Source organism: Elephas maximus, chromosome 5 (genome assembly GCF_024166365.1).
Source record: "Elephas maximus indicus isolate mEleMax1 chromosome 5, mEleMax1 primary haplotype, whole genome shotgun sequence".
NCBI lineage: Eukaryota > Metazoa > Chordata > Mammalia > Proboscidea > Elephantidae > Elephas > Elephas maximus.
This window is the reverse complement of record NC_064823.1, coordinates 106,205,964-106,229,585: the sequence shown is the minus strand read 5'-3', so window position 1 is coordinate 106,229,585 and position 23,622 is coordinate 106,205,964. Positions and strand designations below refer to the sequence as shown.

General features: G+C 41.4%; 1 protein-coding gene across 1 annotated transcript in view; it reads right to left on the bottom strand.

The window, feature by feature from the left end:
* KDR (kinase insert domain receptor) overlaps nucleotides 1-22,826 on the bottom strand; it is a 50,843-nt gene extending 28,017 nt beyond the window's left edge. The window contains exons 1-13 of the mRNA XM_049886880.1: nucleotides 22,453-22,826; nucleotides 18,478-18,571; nucleotides 15,895-16,091; nucleotides 12,710-12,840; nucleotides 12,303-12,471; nucleotides 11,608-11,747; nucleotides 10,147-10,324; nucleotides 8,135-8,249; nucleotides 7,884-8,047; nucleotides 5,106-5,262; nucleotides 4,055-4,178; nucleotides 3,277-3,385; nucleotides 1,936-2,277 (exon numbers count right to left, since the gene is read on the bottom strand). Coding sequence (XP_049742837.1) covers nucleotides 1,936-2,277; nucleotides 3,277-3,385; nucleotides 4,055-4,178; nucleotides 5,106-5,262; nucleotides 7,884-8,047; nucleotides 8,135-8,249; nucleotides 10,147-10,324; nucleotides 11,608-11,747; nucleotides 12,303-12,471; nucleotides 12,710-12,840; nucleotides 15,895-16,091; nucleotides 18,478-18,571; nucleotides 22,453-22,519 — 1,987 coding nt within the window. The 5' untranslated portion in view covers nucleotides 22,520-22,826. The remainder of the gene's footprint in view (nucleotides 1-1,935; nucleotides 2,278-3,276; nucleotides 3,386-4,054; nucleotides 4,179-5,105; nucleotides 5,263-7,883; nucleotides 8,048-8,134; nucleotides 8,250-10,146; nucleotides 10,325-11,607; nucleotides 11,748-12,302; nucleotides 12,472-12,709; nucleotides 12,841-15,894; nucleotides 16,092-18,477; nucleotides 18,572-22,452) is intronic.
* Between the last annotated feature and the right edge of the window lie 796 nt (nucleotides 22,827-23,622).

Sequence of the window (23,622 nt, the reverse complement as noted above, 5' to 3'; positions counted from 1 at the left end):
TGGCATTTTATTTTTTACAAAACTCATTTATATGATTTCTATTACTCGTTTTTACTCTTACTATTACTATTACTGATGGGCACGTAGGAATATTAATCTTATTTCATAGATAAAATAACTGCAGTTCAGGGAAGTTAAACAACAGGTCCAAGTTCCTAGAACTAAGTAAACAGTTGAACTAATAAAATCTGGTAAGTTTAGAAGATCAGTCCAATGCTATTTCCACTAAAACACAAACAAACAAAACAACCATACCCTAAGGAAAGTCAAGAATTTAAAGAAAACAAAGCCCATGGGTATCTGTTAAAATGTACAGCAAAATTCTAGATTTGCCCTTTTCCTGCAAATCATCAAAGTGCCATGGAGATATCTTGTCCAAACCAACTGAGCATCAAAAGAAATTGTGCTGAAAGATTCCCATGTCAACATTTGGCCAAGTAAGGGGACCTCAACAGTGCACACACTGGGCTGAAGCGAATGTATTGACCTCTAGTCTATTTCTAAGAATAATTTTTAACAAACTTGGGGGTCCTTAGGGAAGAAAACCAGCTAATTGTAAGCACATATTTCCTGGGTAGGGCAAGGCCAGGAGCCTCCTTCATCTCTCTTTTTGAATTCTTCTATTAGCTTGAAACCAGATCATCCACCAATGTTCATAAAAAAATAGATGGTCATTTATGTGGTGTGATTTGAAGGGCCCTAGGGATGACTTAACCCAAAAATATCTGTTCTGACACCTGAAGTCTTGAAACTAGCAAACCCTATGCTAGTGTCATTGTCTAAAGATATCAAGGCTGTAAGGAAGGTCTTATTTCTTAAAGCTTTGGTACGAACTAGTTTAGTAGTTTAGCCAGGCACTGCCCCTCCCTAACAGTAAAAATCAGAGGGTACCTGCATTCTAGGAACTGGGAAGGAACAACGAAAAGAGAAGAAAAAGGAAGTAGATGACACCAAGAGAAATGCTCTAAATTTTCCTGATTTCTTCAGAGATAGAGCCTGGCTGCACAACTTTTATGCAGGGGACAAAATTAGATGAGGCCTAGAGAATGGCTCTGTGGGAAATTTACAAAGCTATTTGCTCACTAAAGTTATCAACTCCTTGACCTTGGGTCACATGGGATGACCGAGAGGTAGAGGCAGTAAGTGCAGCACCCCTCCTACACACACTCACAGTCCCTAAACTCACCTCACCATTATACTCTTAATGCACCAACCAAAAAAACCAAACCCACTGCCGTAGAATCGATTCCGACTCACAGCAACCCTATAGGACAGAGTAGAACTGCCCCATAGAGTTTCCGAGGAGCGCCTGGCGGATTCCAACTGCTGCCCTCTTGGTTAGCAGCTGTAGCACTTAACCACTACGCCACCAGGGTTTCCTCTTAATGCACAGATACCTTATTAAGCACCTATTACGTGTCTTAATGTTCTATAACTGGAACTACTGAAGGGAACAACTGCTGCCCTCATGGATTGATACCACTGTGCTATGACTGTCCAGTGGCTTCTCTGTGTTCTCCACTGGACTGTAAGATCTTTGAGGACAGTGGCTACACCTTGTCCATCTTGTTCACCACTGTGAACTTCTGGTGCTCTCCTGGGCTCACACTAGGCATCCCATAATATGTGTCTATTTGAATAAATAAATGCCCAAGAATAAGGCAGAAACGTTCCTGGTTCAGGCTAATCTCTTACAGGATATTGGTGAGTTATCCTAGCCTCAAGGTTGGAAAGAATCATCTTATTTTCTCTTTTTAATACATCACATCACCATTATAGCTTTTTTCTTGCCTCCAGGGTTTTCAGTGAATAAGAGGGTGCAACAATCTACACTGTAAGTTCCTAAAGGACAGAAACCTTCACAAAGCATCTCAAAGCACTACATTTAGGGCATTCCAACTGCCTCGGGATGATGATTCACAGTTGTTTTCCTACCTAGGACCATGAGCTGCTTGACCACACAATGTATTTTCTTGGTCTTTCTGTCCTGAGCAAAGCAGACGTAGTCTCCTTGGTCCTGCAGTGATGCATTCTGGAGCTCCAAGATCAAAATGTCGCTTGTGCTATTAGAGAACATGGTGGCATTCATTTTCCAAAGAGCATCCAAGTTCTTGCAAACAGGCGTGGGCAACTCTCCCACTTGAACCGGCAGGGGCTGTAGGCCAAGCCTGTACCACGTGAGGTTCTCAAACATCATTTTGTCTACAGTGCACCACAAAGACACACTCTCCTGTTCAGTTGGTTGGGCATCAGGTTGCAAAGTAATTTTAGGACCTCCTGAAATTTAAAACCCATAGTTAGAGAATCGCCATTTAACTGAGTGCACTACTCCTTTCTGGTTGCCTTCAGACTCTGCCTATAAAGCCCAAGAGAAGTGAAGCTCCAGCAATCCCAGATGATGTCACACAGGAGACAATTAAAGTAGACAATTTGGGTCCCAAAATGTGTTACTTGGCCTGAATTCTCCAGATACTTATCAAATCTCCACTTTGCACACTCAACATAGTTAAGATTAAAAAAAATCCAAAGCAGAAAATTCAGTCACAACATGAAATTCTAAAAAGTAGTTCCTATTAACACATAACACCCAATGACATTAAAGCTATACTTATTAAATAATAACTGTGGCTGTCGAGTCGATTTCCACTCATAGTGACCCTGTAGGACAGAGTAGAACTGCCCCATAGGGTTTCCAAGATGTAGCTGGTAGATTTGAACTGCTGACCTTTTGGTTAGCAGTCAAGCTCTTAACAACTACACCACCAGGGCTCCAAAAACTTGCACACTTATTACACTTACTCATTAACCTGGACTAAAAATTTTATTCTTTCCAGTCAGCTAAAGGTTATCCACAAAACTAAGGTGCAAAGGCAGATCAATGGTGCTGGGAGGGCACTGCTCTTCCGTCATTACAGCTGCCTCCAGAAAACCCAACCTCTTCAATTTTTCAACAGCAAGCCCATCAACATCTATTGAACCATTTATTAAGACAAGCACGGTGAGAGGCTCTGATGATAAAGACACAGATGTAGCATAAGACTTCTAGTTTAAAACAATATGTGAAACCATTCTCTCTCCAGTGAAGCTGATACACACATAAACCCAGGAGCTACCTCAGTTTTCATTTATAAACAAAAGCATCAATTACCAGTCCAAGTCCTCTGCCTAATCACCATGCCACTCACACAAATAGTGCAGGCTACAGAGGATAACACAACTTAGCACCCACTTTGGGGGAGATCCAACCCACTCTCCCCTTCAGAGAAGAGCACTTACTGGTCACGTGGAGGGAGATAACCCTCTCTCCTAGCCCGGCTTTGTTCATGGCTTCACATTTGTACAAGGCTGACACATTTGTCACTTGGATAACAAGGGTGCTTACAGTCTGGAAAAAACAAAACAACACAAATAACAAGCCTAGGCCATAAACAATGGAGGCTGTGTTTGCGCACATGCGTTCCAACTAAGATTCAGCAGTCTCCACAATTGTTACTGCCTGCCTACTCAGTTCATACTACTGCATATAATCACATTTATGTAATTATAATTATGCTGGCATAGTTCACACATGGACAAATTGTTTTGGAAATCATAAAAATAAATCCTGTGTTTTAATATAACAGTATGTCTATACATATTTTCCCATTTTCATGTTTATAAAATCAGAATCACCTTACAACAAGCGTGCAAGTTGAACAGTGTATGTGTTTCATTTTTCTATGACAAACTATTGATAAGTGAGTGGTAGTGATGGTTGAACATGATCAACATATTTAATGGCATCGAACTGTACCTGTGAAGACTGTGGAAATGGCAACTGTTTTATTATCTATGCGTTTACCACAATAAAAAAAATATTTTTCCTTTTAAATAAGTCAATGATCCTTTTTAAACTCAATGGTGTTTACAAACTGACTTAACATGCTACTATTTTATCATGATTTGATTTGATTTTTATTATAAATTTGATTATTAATCTCTAATACTCCTCACATATTATTGTATCATCTTTTATTTAAAAAGAGAGATTTCAGATTAAAGAGTTCAAACTCACTTTGTTTTTTCCTTCAATTACAGCAAATTGATTTTTGGTGACTTCAATTTTATTTCCCCCCTGGAAGTCCTCCACACTTCTCCATTCTTTACAATGGTATGGTTTTGTCATTAAGGCAGTTTGGCTATAAGAAAGAGATCAGAGATCATATTACGATCTAATTTTTCTTTAAATCAAATCAGTAGAAAAAATAATAATAATAATCAGATTTTTGTTATTGTGTTCCTAGAAATAACTTTCAATGCAGACTACCATGTCACAAGATTTTGGTGCCAATTAAAAAAGGGCCTCTGCACCGAAGGATAAGGTTCTAGGTAGATTCATTCAGGATACAGGAGGGAAGCCGCCATTCTGGGAACAAACCTTCATTCATGAATTCGATCAGACAAGACAATTCAAGTTAATTTACTTCAAAGGAACGCAAGGAAACTAAGAAGCCATCAGGTTTCTTAAAGTAATGTCTCTGGGACTTTGGCCTTTGTGTAGGAAATGATCGAACAACTGAGGAAGAAACTTGTGGTGGCCATTTCAAAAACAACAACAGGAAGTGGACTGCTTAGGGTAGTGATGGGTTAGTTGTTTTTTTTTTCCGCCCCCTAAGGATGTCTGGACTTATGTTAGAACCTGATAAACTGGGCCTGAGACTCTGAGGGCTGGGCTAGGTCTATCGCTCCCTCACATCCATCGGCACTTCCTCTCAGAGATGGACCTCCTCACAGATAAGAAGGAGTGGTGTACTGTTCACCAGTTGACTGGCATAAAGAGCAAATCCAAAGATTGGCAATTAGCGAACTAAGTGAATAGCTTGCATTTGGCAAGGCGTACATCAGGGCTAATCTAAGCAGAGATAGAAAATAAAGAAAATGGGTTATCCCAAGCAAAGACACCATGTATAATTGAAGACGCAAAGAACGATGAAGGGAGGTGAAGGGGTGCTCTTAAGAGAAAATTTTCTTAGGGATAATCTTCCCTACTTAGATTGTAGTCATATCCCAGCAGAGCTACAGGAAACGCAAAACCATAGGATAAAAGAGCCCGTGGCCCTACTCACGTGGGGATGTAGTTGCATTCTTCCTCCAACTGCCAATACCATTTGATGTGATGTGGGGGAGGGACTGCATAGACTGTGCACGTCAGCGTTTGCATGGTGCCATACTGGTAGGAATCCATGGGTGATATTACAGATTTCTCACCAATCTGGGGTGGGACTGGAGATGAGGAAAGCAACTTTTGAATTATCGATCAGCTTTAAGGAATGGAAGGTAGAGGTTTTCGGCAACTGAAGGCTATGTTTTGTTTGTTACTTTAGCATATGATCTTGCCGCCACTTTCTTTTTCATAGAATAGCTAGACTTGGACGTTCTAGTGACAGTTCACAAAGCTGAGCAACTTTGTGCACATCTTGGGACCTAGGGCTTATTTTTTTTTTCTATCTACATTATAGGCATAATTCTTTCAGTTCCCCCAATCTCACAAGATTGGGGCAAGTCTCCAGTACCAGAACAGTTGTGAATAACAAAAACATTATGATGTGCCAAGCATTATTCTAAGTGCTTTATATTGACTCATTCATTTAATCCTCACAACTGCTATTACACTTGAGAAAAATGAGATACAGAAAAGTTCAATGACTTGACCAAGGTAACCCAGTTAATAAGTGACAAAATCAGGAACAAATCTAGACACTCTGACTTTTGAACCCAAGCAGTAAACCACTACATGATAAACAAAGATTTAAATCATTATATAATGAATCACTGCCACTGTCAAATGTATCTTTCCTTTTATTCTTCATCTTTCCTCCCTTCCTTCCTCCTTTCTTTCTTTCTCACCCTCTTCTTCCTCCTTTCTCTTCTTTTTTGCTTCCAAAGTCATTAACATGAAACTATTTTCTTATTGAGAAGCCCTCATGACACAAGCAGTTAAGCACTCAGCTGCTAACTGAAAGCTCTGCAATTTGAACCCACCCAGCAGCTCCAAGGAAGAAAGACCTGGAAATCTCCTTCTGTAAAGATTACAGCCAAGAAAACCCTATGGAACAGCTCTACAGTGTCATTTGGGGTCACCATGAGTCAAAATCAACTCAATGGTACCTAATAACATTTTCTTATCACTATCAAACTAAAGGCTCAGATTTTGCTATAAAACTTAACTTCTATTTTGTTTGTTTCATATATCAGGGTAAATGGTACAGTGAATCAACTGTTTAGTGATTTCATGAATTGATGAGATGGGGTTAGTCACTGGCCATTGTTACGTCTTCAGCTCTTGTTCACTTTCTTCTTCCCATCCTACTTATCAGCTTTCCAGTTTCCCTTCCCCAAAGCCCTACTCCTGCCCTTCTTATAAGCAAATTTCCTGGAACCTGCTATCTTTAAAATACTCTTTGGAGCTGATTTCCCAGGGAAAAAGCTAAGCCAAGCTCAGTAGATATACAGAGGGGTAGCAGGAAATAAGGGAAACCAGTTGCCAACAAGTTGACTCTGACTCACCGCAACACTCATGTGTGTCAGAGTAGAACTGTGCTCCAAAGGATTTTCAATGGCTGATTTTTTGGCAGTGGATTACCAGGCCTTTCTTCCCAGGAGCCTCTGGGTAGACTCAACCACCTACCTTTTGGTTGGCAGCCAAGCACGTTAGCCATTTACACTGCCCAGGGATTCTGGGAGCATGGGGGAAAAAAAACCTGTTGCCCTTGAGTCCATTCCAACTCATAGAGACTCACAGGGCATCCGAAGCTGTAAATCTTTACAGGAGCTGACTGCCACATCTTTTTTCTGAGGAGCAGCTGGTAGGTTCAAACTGCCAACCTTTTAGGTTAACAGCCAAGCACTTAATCACTGCACCACCAGGGACTCCAGAAGCATGGGAGAAACACCTTAATTTCATGAGAAAAGATCCTGCAGTTATACTAAGCTGCACCAGTAGGGAAAACAAGGAATCACAACAGAGAAACGACTCTCAAACTGGGTTTTGGAGCAAGATATGAACGAATATACTTGGGGTAAAGGTGCTCTGGTCAAATAAGTTTGTTAAACCCTGCACACTCTATGCCACCACCCCATCCCTGTCCCAAATGGCAATATATATTAACATATTAAAGGCCTTGAGAAGTCATGTAGTAAAGAAACCTCCTTTACATTAACTTAGGACCTCCCAGGCTTGCTTGATCATGGCACCCTTTTTTCCTCCAACAACACTTATTGTTATATTTCAGTTTGGGAAAACAAAGTTCAAATCATTCTTAAATCAATATAAAACTTAATATCTTCCCTTTATAGACTCAGGATCAGATCCTGAACTTCTGATAAAAAAAAAAAAAAAATTCCAACCAATCCAACAATGTCGACCTGCAAAAGCCTTCTGAGGTAGAACCTGCCTGTGATCACCGACACATCAACTACAAAACCAAATTAGAGGCTTCTCACGAAAGTCAAGGAGAAGAGACTTACTTCTTCCTCCTACACATCTGCACACTAGGTGCACCATTCCATGAAACAAGAGTAAACACAGTGCAATGTAGGCTTGACAACTCTCCCTGTAGGCATTCTTACTTCACAGCATTGGGCCATCAAGCGTGCCATCTACTTTAATTTTGCATTTGGCCACCAAACAGCTCACTTCCATGGCCTCTCAAACAAACACATTCATGCCACATTGTCCTCTACCTCAACACCACCACTCTGGACCATTTTTATATACAGGTGCCACACTCATGATGTGGGTGAAGCAGCAGGTGACAATGGAATGGTGGCTTGTTGTTTAGGAAGACATAAGCATATTCTTCCTAGTAAACTTTGGGCAGAGAAGGAAAACTGAACGGACTCACCATTCACAACCAGAGATACCACGTGGCTCTGCTTCTCCTTTGAAATGGGATTGGTAAGAATGACAGTGTAATTCCCAGTATCTTTTTCACTCACTTCCATAATAGTCAGGACATGCCCCACTTTGATTGTATGATTAGACTCAAGGGCTCTTCCATTTTTATACCTATGAAAAAAAATTGGGGGAAATTGGTACAATCTAAAGATTTGCCTTCATGTGAAACAATGTTTTGCATTTATTCTCAATAGTCACCATTTTATTTCAGGGACTGGGTAACCAAGAAACTTCACAGGAACTCTGACATTTTCTCCCACTATGGCTTCCACCAAAGATTCCATGCCGCTACGAAAAGCAACAAAAGGTTTTTCTGTAAAAAAATTAAAAAAAAATTATTCTCATAAATGCTGATTTATTGTCAATGGTTTTTGGTTTAGCTTTTCACTTCAACTGAAAAATCAAATACCTTGGTGTTCTGAGTTGTTGCAGTTCAGACATTCTGAATACACCCTCCTATAGGTCACATTCCAGCCTCTCCCAAAATCCAATCTTTGCATTTGCTTTTTCTGTCACCCTGAGGGTACCCCTGCAAGCCTACTTGTTGCTCAAATCTTGGATTAGTGCATTTGCTCCTCTGTGAAGCTTTCTGTAATTCCCCCAGGGACAGGAGGGGGACTTGTCCTCTGCACCCGTGATAACCTACACCTAAATCCCTCTAATGTGTTGGCATGCCCTGGGGCTCAGTCCTCAGATCTCTTATTTTTATCTACACCAACCTCTATCTCAGGCTCAAAGTACTATTTATATAAACCCTAAATCTATATCTCCGAGTTCTGGGTTTATATATTAAACATCTCCACTTGGATGTTTAATGGGTATCTCTGAATGAGCATATTCAATATTATTTCCCCTAATCTGACTCCTCTGTCAACTTCCCTATCTCAGTAAATAGCACCACCCAGTTGCTCATGCAAAAATCTCAAGAATCCTCTTCCATTCTTTTCTTTCTCTTAGACCCCACAGCCAATGAATCCATAAGCAGATTCTGTTGGATCTACCTTCAAAATATATCCAGATCAGATCACTTCTTATCACCTTTGCACCCAGTCATGGATTGAACTATGTCCCCCCCAAAATGTGTGTATCAGTTGGGCTGGGCCATGACTCCCAGTATTGTGTGACTTTCCTATATGTTGTAAATCCTGCCTCTATGATATTAATGACAGAGGATGGGCTGCAGTTGTGTCAGTGAGGCAGGACTCCACCTTCAAGACTGGGTTACGTCTTGAGGCAATCTCTTGAGATATAAAAGAAAAAAGAGAGCAGAGAGACGGGGGACCTCATACCACTTAGAAAGAAGCGCCAGGAGCAGAGTGTGCCATTTGGACCTGGGGTCCCTGAGCCTGAGAAGCTCCTTGATTAGGGGAAGATTAAAGACAAGGACCTTCCTCCAGAGTCAACAGAGAGAGAAAGCCTTCCCCGGGAGCTGACACCCAGAATTTGGGAGTTTAGCCTACTTTACTGTGAGGAAATAAACTTCTCTTTGTTAAAGCCATCTACCTGTGGTATTTCTGTTATAGCAGCACTAGATAACTAAGACACACCCTGTCCAAGTCATTTGCCATCCCTTGCCTGGATTATTGCAATTCACCTCCTAACTAATCTCCCTACTTCTGCCCTTTGTTCCCTAAAGTATATTTTACATACAACAGAGTAATCCTAGAAAAACATAAGCCAGGGCATGTCTTTTTCTGCTCAAAACCCTTCTATGCCTTCTCATACTAAAATCCAAAAGCCTTACCATGGCCTGGAAGTAGGATGCCATTTAATTACCATCTCAACTGAGATATTTACGAGAGGGAAAGAGAAAAAATGAGAAATGTATTTATTTTCTCACAGCCCCACGGCAAGTAATTGAATCCATGCTTATTCTAGCACATCTTCCAGACTTCCAAAAAAAAGATTTTAAAAGCCACTTTAGATACTAATACTTTCCTTATGAAATAATAATAATAGCAACAACAACTGCTACTATTTAGTGAACACTTAAATTATATTATCTCATTTCACCTTTAGAGTTGGGATTTGACCCCAAGTCTCTCAACTCCAAAGCTATGCTCTTGATCTCTAGGTCATCTAGCCTTTCTAGCAAGAGCTCAAGAATATCTGCTGAACAAACATAACAGAAATCACTATCTGATCTAAATTTATTTAAATCATCTCACTTTTCAAGGCATAGCATAATTCCAAAGGAGATCTTGGCTCACCATGGATCCTGACAAATGTGCTGTTCTTCTTGGTCATCCGCCCACTGGATGCAACACAGTTGTACCACCCTTGGTCACTTCGGGTTACACTATCTATAGTCAAGGTGCTCAAAAATTTCTTCATTTCACTCTCAGACTGGGTTTTTACGTCCTGGCTAATATGTTTCTTATGCTGATGCTGAAAAAAATAGTTTAATTTACTTCCAAACCCAAGCATAGCATTACCCAGTAGCTTCCTAGATACCAACAAAATCAAGTCTTGGGTCTACTCCAGAATTTTTAATGTTATGTAGGTAATAAATGTATTCGGTGTCAGGAGAAATAAATAGAACCAACTGAATCAGGATTTCAAAAAAACCCACATAGTGAGAATAAGACGAATATGAACTGTAGACACAAGCAAATATGACTACTGTTCAAGGAAAAGTGTGTTTCATCCCAACTCTTAAAAATAAATTCCCTTACAGGGAAAAATAGATCAAGAACTTTGAAGAATACAGGGATAACCTGAAAATACATAATCGCCTGGAGAAAACTATGTTGGTGGCCTCGTGACAGCAGAGTGGCACAGAGTTCTTGGCCTTGCATCCTGTTTTTCCACAGCTGACGTATGTTCTGCAATTCCCTTAATGTTTTAAGGTCCTTACATGGGGATACTAGGAGTCAATATCGACTCAAAAGCACACAACAAGATGGCTGAAGAAGGTATAACTTACTGCACAAAGTAGCACACTGAGGTTTGAAATGGGCCCAAGACTTGGGATCACTACAGTTTTGTTTTTGCTCTCAATGATGTACACACTCCAGATATTTTATCTGAGGGCATCGGTGGTTCAGTGGTAGAATTCTTACCACCCATGTGGGATACCCAGGTTTGATTCCTAGCCAACGCACCTCATGCTCAGCTACCATCTATCTATCAGTGGTGGCTTGCATGTTGCTATAATGCTGAATGGGTTTCAGTGGAGCTTTCAGACTAAAGATGGACTAGGAAGAAAGGCCTGGCAATCTCCTTCTGAAAATCAGCCAGTGAAAGCCCAGTGGTCCAATCCTCTGACCAATCCTGAGAATGGCACAGGACTGGGCAGCATTTCTGTTCTGTTGTACATGGGGTCACCATGAGTCAAGGGCCAATTCAATAGCAGCTAACAATACCACATTTTGTCTGGCCAGAGTAACCCTTATCTCTCGCAAACAAACTGCTCTGGGGATTATTATCAAAGCATTTAGAGGTCTGGCTTTGAATTGTTAGTGTTACCTTCAAAGTGGTAGTGCAGTGGTTAAGCGCTCAGCTGCTAACTGAAAGGTTAGTGGTCCAAACCTACCAGTAGGTCAGCAGAAAAGTGTGCCAGTCTGCTTCCATAAAGATTTACAGCCTACAAAATCCTGTGGGGCAGTTCTAACCTGCCCTATAGGGTCACTATGAGTCAGAATTGACTAGATGGCAACGGGTATGGGTACCTTCGAAGAAGGATATTCCCAGTTGAACTTAACCGCCACATTTAGTTCAGTCCTTGCTGTACAATTTAGAACAAGCTTCTCTCCAACAGACATCTCAACTCCATGAGGAGGACTCAGAACCACATCATAAATCTTGTATCCTGGAACAAGTAAATTAGAAAAACAGAGAGTGAAAACAAATTTTTCAAAAATGATGCAACTATAAAATATGTCATATCATTTTTCCCTGAGGGCCTCAGCAATACCTGGGAACTCCCAAGAAAATCACCTACAGAGATTTACAAAACACTGACTTCGGGGCTCAAAGATGTTGTAACCCAGTGCATGGAAAAGCAGTAAAGTTTGAGTGGTCAATAGCTCTAGGCCAATGGGGCCAGCTTTAGTAAATAGTTGAACTTTTCATAAAACAGGTATAATTTTAAAAACGGGTGACAATTATTTTTTTCAAAAATGTGTTACTATAAAAGCATTCTTTAATCCTTGGTCTTGGCAAAAAAAGAGAAAAAACTCGACTACACATGGGTTTATTTGGTAGAGAAGAGTAGATGTAATGGATTCCCCAACACCATACCATGAATTACATTTTTCATTATCCCTTGTCCTTTACCAAACACCTTAGCCTCCAGGGTCTTAATATATGGAGCCATTCTTTATTGTCTAAAATTAATGATATAGAAAGGAAACTGTTCTCTTACCTAACACCACAATTATGTACATAATAGACTGGTAGCTTTCATCGTTAATTTTTGCTTCACAGAAGACCATGCCAGCATAGCTGATCATGTAGCTAGGGATACTAAAGCCTTTATTGCTGTCCCAGGAAATTCGGTTGCCATCAGGAGTAAACTTCTTTTCTGGATACCTCTGGGCAGTAAAAAGAAATAGCAAATATTGGTTATGTGTTTTCTAAAGATGATCACTAAAGAATTTGCCTTACTTTTAAGCATACCAATAGTTTTTCATTTTATTCATTGTTACTTTGACCCTTCCTAAAGAATCTTTAAAACTCATTATTGATATTGTATAATAAACAGACTATCCATCTTGATATTAGCTTAAAATTAGGAAAATTTAAGAGATGATGGAAGAAGTTTTAACTTACTGCACAAAGTGACACATTGAGGTTTGAAATGGACCCAAGACATGGAATCACCACAGTTCTGTTTTTGTTCTCAGAGATGTACACAACTCCATGCTCATCACTAACAGAAGCAATAAATGGAGATCTGTAATCTAGAAGAAAATTTAATACTATTAGCTAATTAATAGCATTTACTGGAAAAGCTGGTCATTTTTTAGATTCATAAACCCAAACCAGAGAGATGAATGATTGGGACTGACACCTCAGTAGGCACTCTCACAGGTTAGTCTGCTGATAGATATCTGGATCCAAGAATATGCTACAAAATATGCTATAGAAAAGAATAGGTAGATAGATAGGTGGGTGAGACGGTGGGTGGGTGGATGGGTGGGTGGGTGGATGGGTGGGTGGGTGGATGGATAGATGGATGGATGGATGGATGGATGGATGGATGCATGGATGGATGGGTAAGTACGTAGATAGATTGATGATAGGTTATAAATACATGTGTGTGTATAAAATTTTGAAAGGAAAACTCCCAGAATGACGTTAACTCCTTTCACAAGGATCATCAACAAGTAGAGAATATTTTATAGGTTTCACATTTTACATCTTGATCATTATAATTTTTTGCAAAATAAAGGAGCATACTGACTTTAAAATTTGCAGTTAAATCTATACATATTTCCTAGTAATTTCTACTGATGTTTTAAAAAAAAATCATGTTCTCTCTCTCTCTTTAGGAAAATAATTTAAGTGCTATGAAAATAAATTAATGGATCCCAAAGGATCTTTAAAACAAACAGGAAACAAATTTCAGATTTTGAACTCAATTATTCAAGAGAGTTGTAGTATGTGGACATTTTAAGATTGTGATGACTATAAGATTCTTTGTAATATAATGCTTAATAGATAGTACATTTAGTTTAAGATTCAGGAGCCATTAATACCCTCAATAATAAAAATCTGAAAAGCCACCATGCAAATCACTGAGAAGAAAATCAAAGAAAATTTAACATCATTCAAACACGGTTCATGCAATGTTAATAATGTGCTGGAAAAGTACTCAGTTTCCCAGAGATAGAGATGATGTGCTCTGGAGTCATGCCAGAAATGTTAGAGAGACAGCAGTTCATATTGCTATACCAAATTCACCTGATGAAGCATTTTTATAATGCTTCATAATAGCTGGCCGAAGTGAAGAAAGGGTTAATTAAACCCAAGGGGACAGAGGTAGTTAATTCCCTTTAGCTGCAGAACTTTGATTTCCTTCCCAGCTGGAAAGCACAGAAAAGCAGCCAATCTAGCCCACCACATGCCACAGCCATTATCTTATGGGCCAGGCACTATTTCCTGGCTCCAGGCATGGCTGTAGGGAATGGGGTCAGAAGACTAAGGAAGTAAGGTGGGAACGAGAAGGGACACTAAAGAGTGTCTCACAGGGAATACTTCAATGTTGTCTTTGCCATTGTTACACTTCAAGATCAAAATCTTGGACAGCTCAACTTCTAGAATATTATGGCTTAGACAGGTGGCGGAATTTGATGGTATACCCAAAGACTGGTAGTGCACAAATAAACAGTGCTAGGGACAGCTACTTCTTAATATTCCTTACCTTTCACCCACATGTTATGAAAATATAACATAGCTTGCTTACAGAACAAGCCTTTGGAAGCTAAATTAACCCTTTGACGTAAGACCAAAGCTATTCAGTAAATCAATTCTATTTCGGTATCCCAAAATAAGGAAATAAACAAAAGAAACCCAAACAACCACCCATCCTCTCAAAATAAAATATTTACTCTAACTCATAAAATGAATTTTCCCATGTCTCCAGGTTTCCTGACTTGGGGAGACGGAAGTAACAAAATATTATGGGAGAGGCTCATCTTGTAGTATTTCCAGACAGGCCAAAAGCAGGAAATCCTTGCAATCTTCTGAGAAAGCCTCATCTCCCAAGACTGCCAGATCAAAAGGAGCCAGAAATCCTGAAAGATCTGAGCCTTGTCTCTTTCAAATTCTGTAGAGGAGAAGAGGACAGCACGGAATTCTATCTTGGATTGTCCTTACCCTGGGCAAAAATAATTCTTAAACATTACACAACCCAAGAGAGAGTATAGTGCTTTGATGTGGCCTATACTTTTCCAAAGCATGGACTATATTGCACTATTAAAATGTAAGTGGGCACACGCAAGTGTATTTCCCAAAGTTCATGAAGTTCCCATTTTGTAAAAAAAGGTGCCTCGGCGGGGGAGGAAAAAAAAAATCTAAGCAATCTTCACCTGCCTCAAATCCTCTGGGATGCACAGAGGTATAAAAATGTATAAATAAAAACTTTAAAAGCTCATCTTCATTGAAAAGAAAAATATTCAGTATATCCAAGCAAAATACTATGCCATTCCTCCCAATTCTTACATTCCCCAAAGTTATATTATAGGTATGTCATTGGTTGAGTCAGGTTTTCACAGGAAAATTACACTAGTATAAGATTTTTAAAATACAAAAGAAAACATAGTTCATAAACACTAAATATGTGTAATGTTGTGTTTTGCACTACATGGGTGTTAAATCAGTCTCTATGGTGTCAATCCAAAATTGCAAACCCTTAAACGGTCTGGTACATCATTCAAGATCTCAGACCACACATGCAAAGGAAACTCGAAAGGCCCTTCGAAGCAATGTCTTCATTTGCACAAGAGTATGAGATTTTTTAAAAATAAAATAGAAGTGGGAAAAGAGAAATTCCTATGAACAAAAAAAGCTTCAGAGACCTTGCCTGTTTTCCTGTGCGTTCTTGGGAAAATCTCCTATGCTGGTTAGATAACCTATCTCTGCAGAAACCTTACCATAATTCACCCCTCAGTCTTTCTTTTCAAGGATTTCAGGTTTGTTTGTTTTTTCCCCCTCAAACATCAGAAAGCTTTACATGCATCTCCATAGCCAATTCTGAATACAGATTTACTTAGAAACAAAGATCAGAACCCACCTAATTGGGCAAAAAAAAGATGTACTCAGAGCCCAAGCTCCAGAAGAAATTAATGCATCTCCTTTCTCAGAGGAAGCCTTGGGAGAAAAGAATTTTGTATTTTCCGGTTGGCAAAGAGCCTTTTGAGAGAGCCTTTTGTTGTACTCGATTCCTCTTTACGTCTATTGTGTTTTATAACTGGTAAATCAACGTGGGAAATGAATTATATTTAACCACTCACCTTGGACGTAGACATAAATGACTGTAGCCATGTCAGTGTCCCGGTAGAAGCACTTGTAGGCTCCAGTATCATTTCCGATCACTTTAGGAATTGTGAGCGTCTTACAGAAAAAGCCGTCATCGCACTCCGTCACCTCCACCCTTTCCTCAGACTCACTCTGATTATTGGGCCAGGCCCAATCCACATCCCTCTGTCCCCTGAAAAATTAATTCCAGGGAGATACTAATGTGAAACTCCACTGAGATGGTTTCTAAGGAACCAAAGGTAAAAGGTTTGGTTACCAAACTATTAAATAAATTCCTCACCAGACAGATATAAAGCCTCCTATCAAAGATGACAGGTTGAATTGGCATATGACAAAAAGCCATCGGCTCAGCTCCAGAAATCACTTGTAGAGTGATTCCTGAGTTTCCTATTCATTCATTCATTCATTCAACATGTATTTATTGAGTATGTACTATGTGTCAGGCACTGCTAAGAACCAGGGATACAGCACTGAACAAATCAGACAAAACTGATGCCTTTTATGGAACCTCAGTTCAGTTGGAGGAGACAAAAAATTAAAAAAAAAGAAAAAGAAGAAGAAGAAGTAAAATTTACTGTATAAAAGGTAGAAATAAGGACTATGGAGAAAAATACAGAAGTGATGATGAAACAGACGAAGTTCTGTGGGGAGGGGACTTGATAACGCCGGCCTTGTGACTATCAGGAGGAACAGTACCCCTGGCAGCGTTATCGTTAGTTGCTGTTGAGTCAGCTCCAACTCATAGCAACCCCGTGTACAACAGAACAAAACGTTGTTCGATCTGCGCCATCTTCACAATATGTTTGAGCCCATTGTTGCAGCCACTGTGTCAATCCATCTCGTTGAAGGTCTTCCTGTTTCTCACTAACCCTCTACTTCACTAAGCATGATGTCCAGGCAGAGGAAATAGCACACGTACAGGCCCTAAGGAAGGAGCATATCTGGAATATTAGGGAAACAGCAACAAAGCCAGCAGAGACATGTCAGAGTGAGCAAAGGAGAGTAAGACGTGAGGGCAGGGAGGAAGATGGTGTGATGGGAGGACCACATGAAAACACAAATGACTATTATTACATTTCCCTACAAGGCCCCAACAGAGATAGTCAGCACCAAGAAGAATGTAATATTATTGACCTTTCCCTCAAAGAACCTGAAATTTTCACGAAATTGCAGCTACATCAATGAAGCTACTTCTCACACACTCAAAGGAACCAGTTACCCTCCAGTTGGTTCTAACTCATGGCCATCCCCATGTGTATCAGAGTAGAACTGTGCTCCGTAGGGTTTTCAATGGCTAATTTTTTGGAAGTAGATTGCCAGGTCCTCCTTCCGAGGTGCCTCTGGGTGGGCTTGAACCTCCAATTTTTCAGTTACCAGCCAAGTATTTAACTGTTTCTACCACGAGGGGTAGCTCCAACACACTCCATGGCTTTTTTAGAACCTAAGAAATGTCTATGCAGAACTTAAAGAAAAAGGATGGCTCTTTGGGGATTTTAAATAACCTTTGTTTTTGAGGGTGGGTAAGGGAAAAGCTACAGAGAAATGTGTTTGTCTTGAACCAGCAAAGCTAGGGAAGCAACACCTGGTACTGTGTTTGTTCCCAGGGCTTGGATGTTGGGATCAAGGACTTGATAAGGGGACTACAGTATCCTTTACACTTTGCAATCTAAAATAGATCTTTGTATCTTTGTGTTGAACACTTGCTATTCATCAAGTAGGAAGCAATTACAATAAGCTGCCCAAGGTTCTTTCTGGATCCCTAGTAGTCTTCTCAAAGGGCAATATCGTCTCCACCCACTGTGGCGTCTGCCAAAAACACAGCGCTCCTGAGAAGCATTTGGGTCTTTCATGCATAATGGCAAGATTAAGTCTCAAGGTCTTCCATCTTTCCTCCTGGGGCAGGGGGTGGAAAGCAAAACTTAAAAGCCACTTCTAGTGAACTAGATTTGTTTCCCCACTTCACAAAAATCGGTAGCATTACTTCTTATTAGCAAGTACAACAAGAGGCATTCCAAGACATATCGAGCCAGAGCATGAAGTCCATTACCCCTGCAGAGCACACACTTAATAATGTTAATGACTGAATAATAAAATTTCAACTACAGTCAGAGTTTTATCATGAAACAAAGTTCTTGGAAAGGACTAAAAAGATGTCCAAGAGCCATTCTGAGTATCATAAATGTGGCCCAAAACTTTTTCAACTCTATCGTTTAAGGGTATATCCTCAAGTTCATTTACTGATTTAATATTTATTGAGTGTCTTTGTGCATGTGCGTGTCTCTGTGTGTATGTGCATGTTCAAGCACACCCGTGTGTGTGAGTGTGTGTGTGTGTGTGTGTTGGCAAAGGGCAGTAAGAGAAAAATACCAGAAAAATCACACAGAATTTCTAGAAGACATTTCTAATCTTTTCATTATTACTTCAATTCGTAGAAACTTCACTAATTATGAACAATTACTACAACTATATTATAGTTCTGCTGTAATGGAAATTCTTTTTCTCTTGATAAACACTGAGTTGTTTAGCACAGGAAATCTGAATCTAAAATGAACCCTTACCTGCAAGTAATTTGAAGAGTTGTATTAGCCATAATTGTAAGTATGTCTTTTTGTATGCTGAGCCTGGGTGGATCAGGAGAAATACTAGGCAAACCTGGAAACAAATAAATGAATGCAGTTGCCACTGAGTTAGGCCCAATAGGAAACACCTTCCATAAACAATACACACTCTATACTTTCAGAAGGCCTTTTCGGCAATTCATTGTGTATAACTGTGAATTTACTTTTCACCATTCCCAGTAAAAGTTCACGAGCTGTGTCATAACAGGAAGAATGGGCAGATGGTCATAAACCAGCACAACAGTTCTGCAATTCATGGAGCTAGGGTGGGGTTCCTGTTTTCCTGCATTGCCAACTTCAAGGTCTTACAAAATGATATGGACACTGAAACCAAATGAACCTTCATCTGGTGATCTCACTCCCTTGGGAGAGGACCCACTGACATTTCTTATAAAACATAGGATGCACACAAATTGACTAAAATGCTGATTAATGAATACTACTTACAGAGATTTCTATATAGTTCATCCATCTACCTTCACGGGAGGAGGGAGGAGGACTGTCTATGACCCTGTCTCATTCTTCTTTACCAATTTTCTATTGCACGTCCCCTGGTAACTGAACTGCTGAAGTTAAAATTATGGCACACAAAGGCTGTGTATTCAAACTGGGTGAGAGAAATTGAGGAAGAAAGAACATTTTCCAATTTCATACAATACGCATGTTAATATACATTTTTTCCTGAGGGAATGGGACCAAAAAAAGTGTAATGTTAATGAATTACAATTGAGGAATGCTCAGTTCCTCAACTTACTGATCAAAGGTCTTAGCTCATCCTGATACCAAGCTTGGGACACAAGAAACCTGTCTTTACCTAAAGATTTAAGAACTAGAAGAACAAAATACAAACACGTATATATGAATGTGGGACTGATATCCCACTGTGGGTCACTCTACATCATAAAAACTTAGTTCTCTGTCAACTAAATGTGAAGAGCTACCAGGCGTTGAAAAAGCATCAGAGGAAAAAAAACTGCCCACCAGGGTAGGGTCTTAACTGATACTAAGAAACCAGGTGCTGCCAAGTCGACTCCATCTCACAGCAACCCCATGTGTGTCAGAATAGAACTGTGCTCCACAGAGTTTTCAATGGCTGATTTTTTGGGAAGTGGATCACCAGGCCTTTCTTCTAAGGCACCTCTGGGTGGACTCCAGCCGTCAACTTTATGGTGAGCATCTGAGAGCCTTAACCATTTACATATCAGGATCCACAAAACAGCAGCTTAAAAAGTGATCAATGCTGGGAAGCACCCAAACTTAGTGTGATCCCTAACTCACATCAACTAAGAACAAATGACTCTCTGGACCTAAACTAGCATTGATCTTGCTGGGGAAATAAAGAGTATGAGCAAATATGGGCAAGTAAGAGAGAGTATGAGTAAAGAGAGTATAAGCAAATATCCAGTGCATCCAATCTGTGGACTCCAACGTGAATAACTACAGGCAAAATGAACAAACTGATCACCCATGTTCTCACACACCCACATAGTTACTCATCAATAACACAGTCAAAAAAAAATGGAAATTAATTACATCAATAAGCCTCAGAAACTGTCACTGGTACTGACATGCTGTGTTTGAGGCAGTGGTTCTTAAATCCTAGGATGTGTCAGGCTATCCTTAGGCCTGTGAAAATGCATTTTAGCAAGGATTTCAGGTGACTCTGACATAGATGGTCTAAGGGCCACTCTTGGACAGCTATTGGTCTGGTTTGTCATATTCAGTTAATTAGCTAGCACACCATGTTTCAATATGAAGAAATTAACTGCCCCCAAAGAATGCAAGCAATAAAGCAAAATGTGGAAAAGTAAAAGAAATGCCTTTCAATAATGGAGTCGCACTTTGCCTAAGAAAAGGAGAATGAAAATTCACTTGTGTGAGCATAGATTTCAGACTTCACTGGGAAACAGCAGGTTGAAAAACACGTTGAAAGCAGAAACTTACTACAACTCACACAATGATCCAAATGAGAAATAAGTCATTATTTGGGCACATTCACGTGAGAGCAAAATGGTAGTAAATGACTAGGCTTAAAATAAGCTATGCTTCCACCATCACCAAAATAAAAGATTCTTTAAGATCTCTCCAAATTATTGCCACAAATCATTCCACACTCTAGACACACTTTGCTATGTAAAAATTAAACATAAAAAAGATGTGTTCCCCATTCATAGGAAGCCAAGACAACACAATACTGTTCTACAGACAAATCTACGACAAAAATCTATTCAACAAGCTATCAATAATGATAACTTCAAATTCATCATCTTTCGGCCAAGGCTCAATTTTTTTTTCCTCCGTTAAGCTTCATACATTTTTATTGGCAAATTTGAGCTCTACTCTTCAGAAAGTTCTGAAGAAATGACTATAAAAGATACATATCCTTCTACTCCATAACAAGGCCTGCTATGTTCAAGTTCCATAACCAATATTAATTAGTTTGTGCACTATTACCCCTTCCAGCTCAAACACAGGAAGGAAAAACAACAGTGTCTCTGTCTCTAGAATTGGATGGCACCAATTATAGCTCAATCCAATTAATTAAGCCACATACTCCAAAAGGGCAACCTCACCATTATTCAGGGCAACTCTATTACCATTACTACCGCTGCGCTATGAAACACCCCAGGCTTAAAAGCGACTCACTTCTTTGTGGGATACAGAACAACCACATGTTCCAGACATTCATTCTCTGCCCATGAAGGGAGAGAGAGGGCCCTTGTCAGGGTCGAATGAGTGTCCAGGGTGGAGCAGGGCCTGGTGAACCAAGTCTTTATTCAGAAAATTCAATAACTCTAGACAGATGATCTTGCTACTGTAAGTGAGTAGAAAAGTCTTAAGACACGTGATTCTTTTCTTTCAAAATAATAAAAAATAATTTTCCTAAACATTTGACTTTTTTCCCCCTCCAACCTCACGTAATCTGGAAATCAGTAAATTATGGCTACGGAGAAGGAATGTTATCTGGGAAACGTTAAAAAAAAAAAAAAAAAAGTTATGGCACTAAGAGCGTTTGTGTTCCTAATCTTAAAGGAGACCGCAATGTTAGGTGGCAAGGGAAGTCGCAAGTGGCGCTAAAACTGGGTATGAAGTCCGGCAGACCTGGTCTTCAGGGCGAACTTCTGACTATGCGCTTACCGCAAGGACAAAGCCGCTTTAAAAAACGTTAACACTGTTTTACCTTGAAAGGTGACTGTCACTTAGAGACATTCGGGAAACCTGTCACAGCCCCAGGGCCAAGTCCCAATTTCCCCTACCTTCTCTGTTTTTTCTCTGCGAGGAAAGAGGCGCCCTGCACCAAGGAAAGGGGGGAAAAAAAAAAGGTTCCCTCTCACTGGATGCCATCTCTTTGTGGTTGTGCTTGTCAGTTCAGACCAAGAGGGAACGCTGGCCGGGATCCCCGCTCCACTCTAGCGGAAGTAGAGCTGAGTGCACTGGACGCCCTGGGACACCAGGCTTACGCTCCTTGCAGGGCTTCATTCCCAGCGGAGGAGCTGCCTGTCTGCACCCGGACTAAAATAGTGCGCCCAGCCCTTAAGACTTTTCACCGCCTGTTCCCCGCCTGCGGGGCACCTCCTGCACGCCTGCCCTGGGCGCCTTCCTATCCCCGCCTCCGGGAGCCCGAGCGTGCGTCGGCTGGCTCGCAGGACACTCTCCAGTCGAGGCGCCTGTCAGAGACCAGAGCCGTAGAAAAGGCATCGTGTTAGAACTCAGTAGACCACCGACTCGCTGGGAGGTCAGTCTCCGAGCCTCAATTTCCCCAATGGTTAATTAAACAGCACTAAGCGTCAAGTCCTTTCCAACTCTCCAGCTCTAAGATTCGAAGTTATATCGGGCCGCCATGTCCTCCACAATCTGGATCTCTCCGTGCGCACCCAACCTGTCCGCCTCCCTCCCAAGGAGTGGGCTTCTTACCCCCGGAGGCAGCCCGGCTCTCCATGCACAGCCACAGAGCGATGGCTAGGAGCGCCTTGCTTTCCATCCTGCACTTCACGCCGGGCGCAGTGCCCAAAACTCAGACGCGCGTTCCCGGAGGGCTTGCCTGGCGAAGAAGGCGTGAAGGCGAGACGCGTGCCTCAGCGCAGCAACCCGGAGCGCGCAGGGCGAGGGTGCCCCGGCCCGGCAGTTGCTGGAGAGGCGTCTGCGGGCGCTTGTCTGAGAGGAGATCTCGGCTGAGGGACCGGCTCTGGGCCTTCTACAGGGAGCAAATGATGCCCGTGGCAGAGGAAAGGCAGCGTCAGCACACCTCCTCTCGCCCGGGGTCCCCGGACTCACTGCCGAGTAGGAACCAGGCAGACACTCTAGAGCGCTGAGGCGGGGCGAGGTGAGGCGGGGCTGCGGGCGGGACTCCCCTGGGCCACAGGTCCCGCCCCTCACCCGGCCGAACTGGGTGTTCCCGGGACTCCGGGGCCTGGATCCCGCTCCTACAACATGCACTACATCTCCTCACCTCTACACCTGCCCGGGATGCGCCCGGCCCCGAGTCGGCCCGGGTGCAGCGCTCCGGGCGCAACAACTTAGTTTCTGGTGGAAATAAAATGTAGCCGGTAAAGGGCTCTGAACCATTCCAAGGTTCAGTCGGCTGCCGGTCCCCGAGATACGAGAAATATCACCGGAAATGCAGCAAGGGGTGCGCCGCGTCTAAACTGTATGCGGGATTAGGTTGGAGGAGCAACCAGGGAGAAGCAGATACTGAGCCGAGACGTCTGCGGGGTCGCAAACCCGCAGTGAACGTAGACACTACGAGTGTTTTGTTTGGCCAGCACAGTTGTACTTTGAAAATCTGACTCTGAATGTCTCAGTCTGAAAATACAGTTCCCCAGTTCCCGAAAGTTCACGCGGCTTCAAATATTTTGAACTTATCTGCTTAGCCCCAGAAGGCTTTCAAATTTGCGACTTCTGCCTAGCTCCTAGCCAAAAGCTTAAAGCAGGGCTTCAGGGAGCTGAAGGTATCCCGGGCTCTTGCGTACCCGCTGCGTGAGTGGCCTCCGTCCCTGGCATGAGACTCTCAAGAAAGGCCTTTTGTGTCCGGTGTTACTGGACAAGGAGCACCCAGCCTGACTCTACTTGGACTCTTAGCCAGCA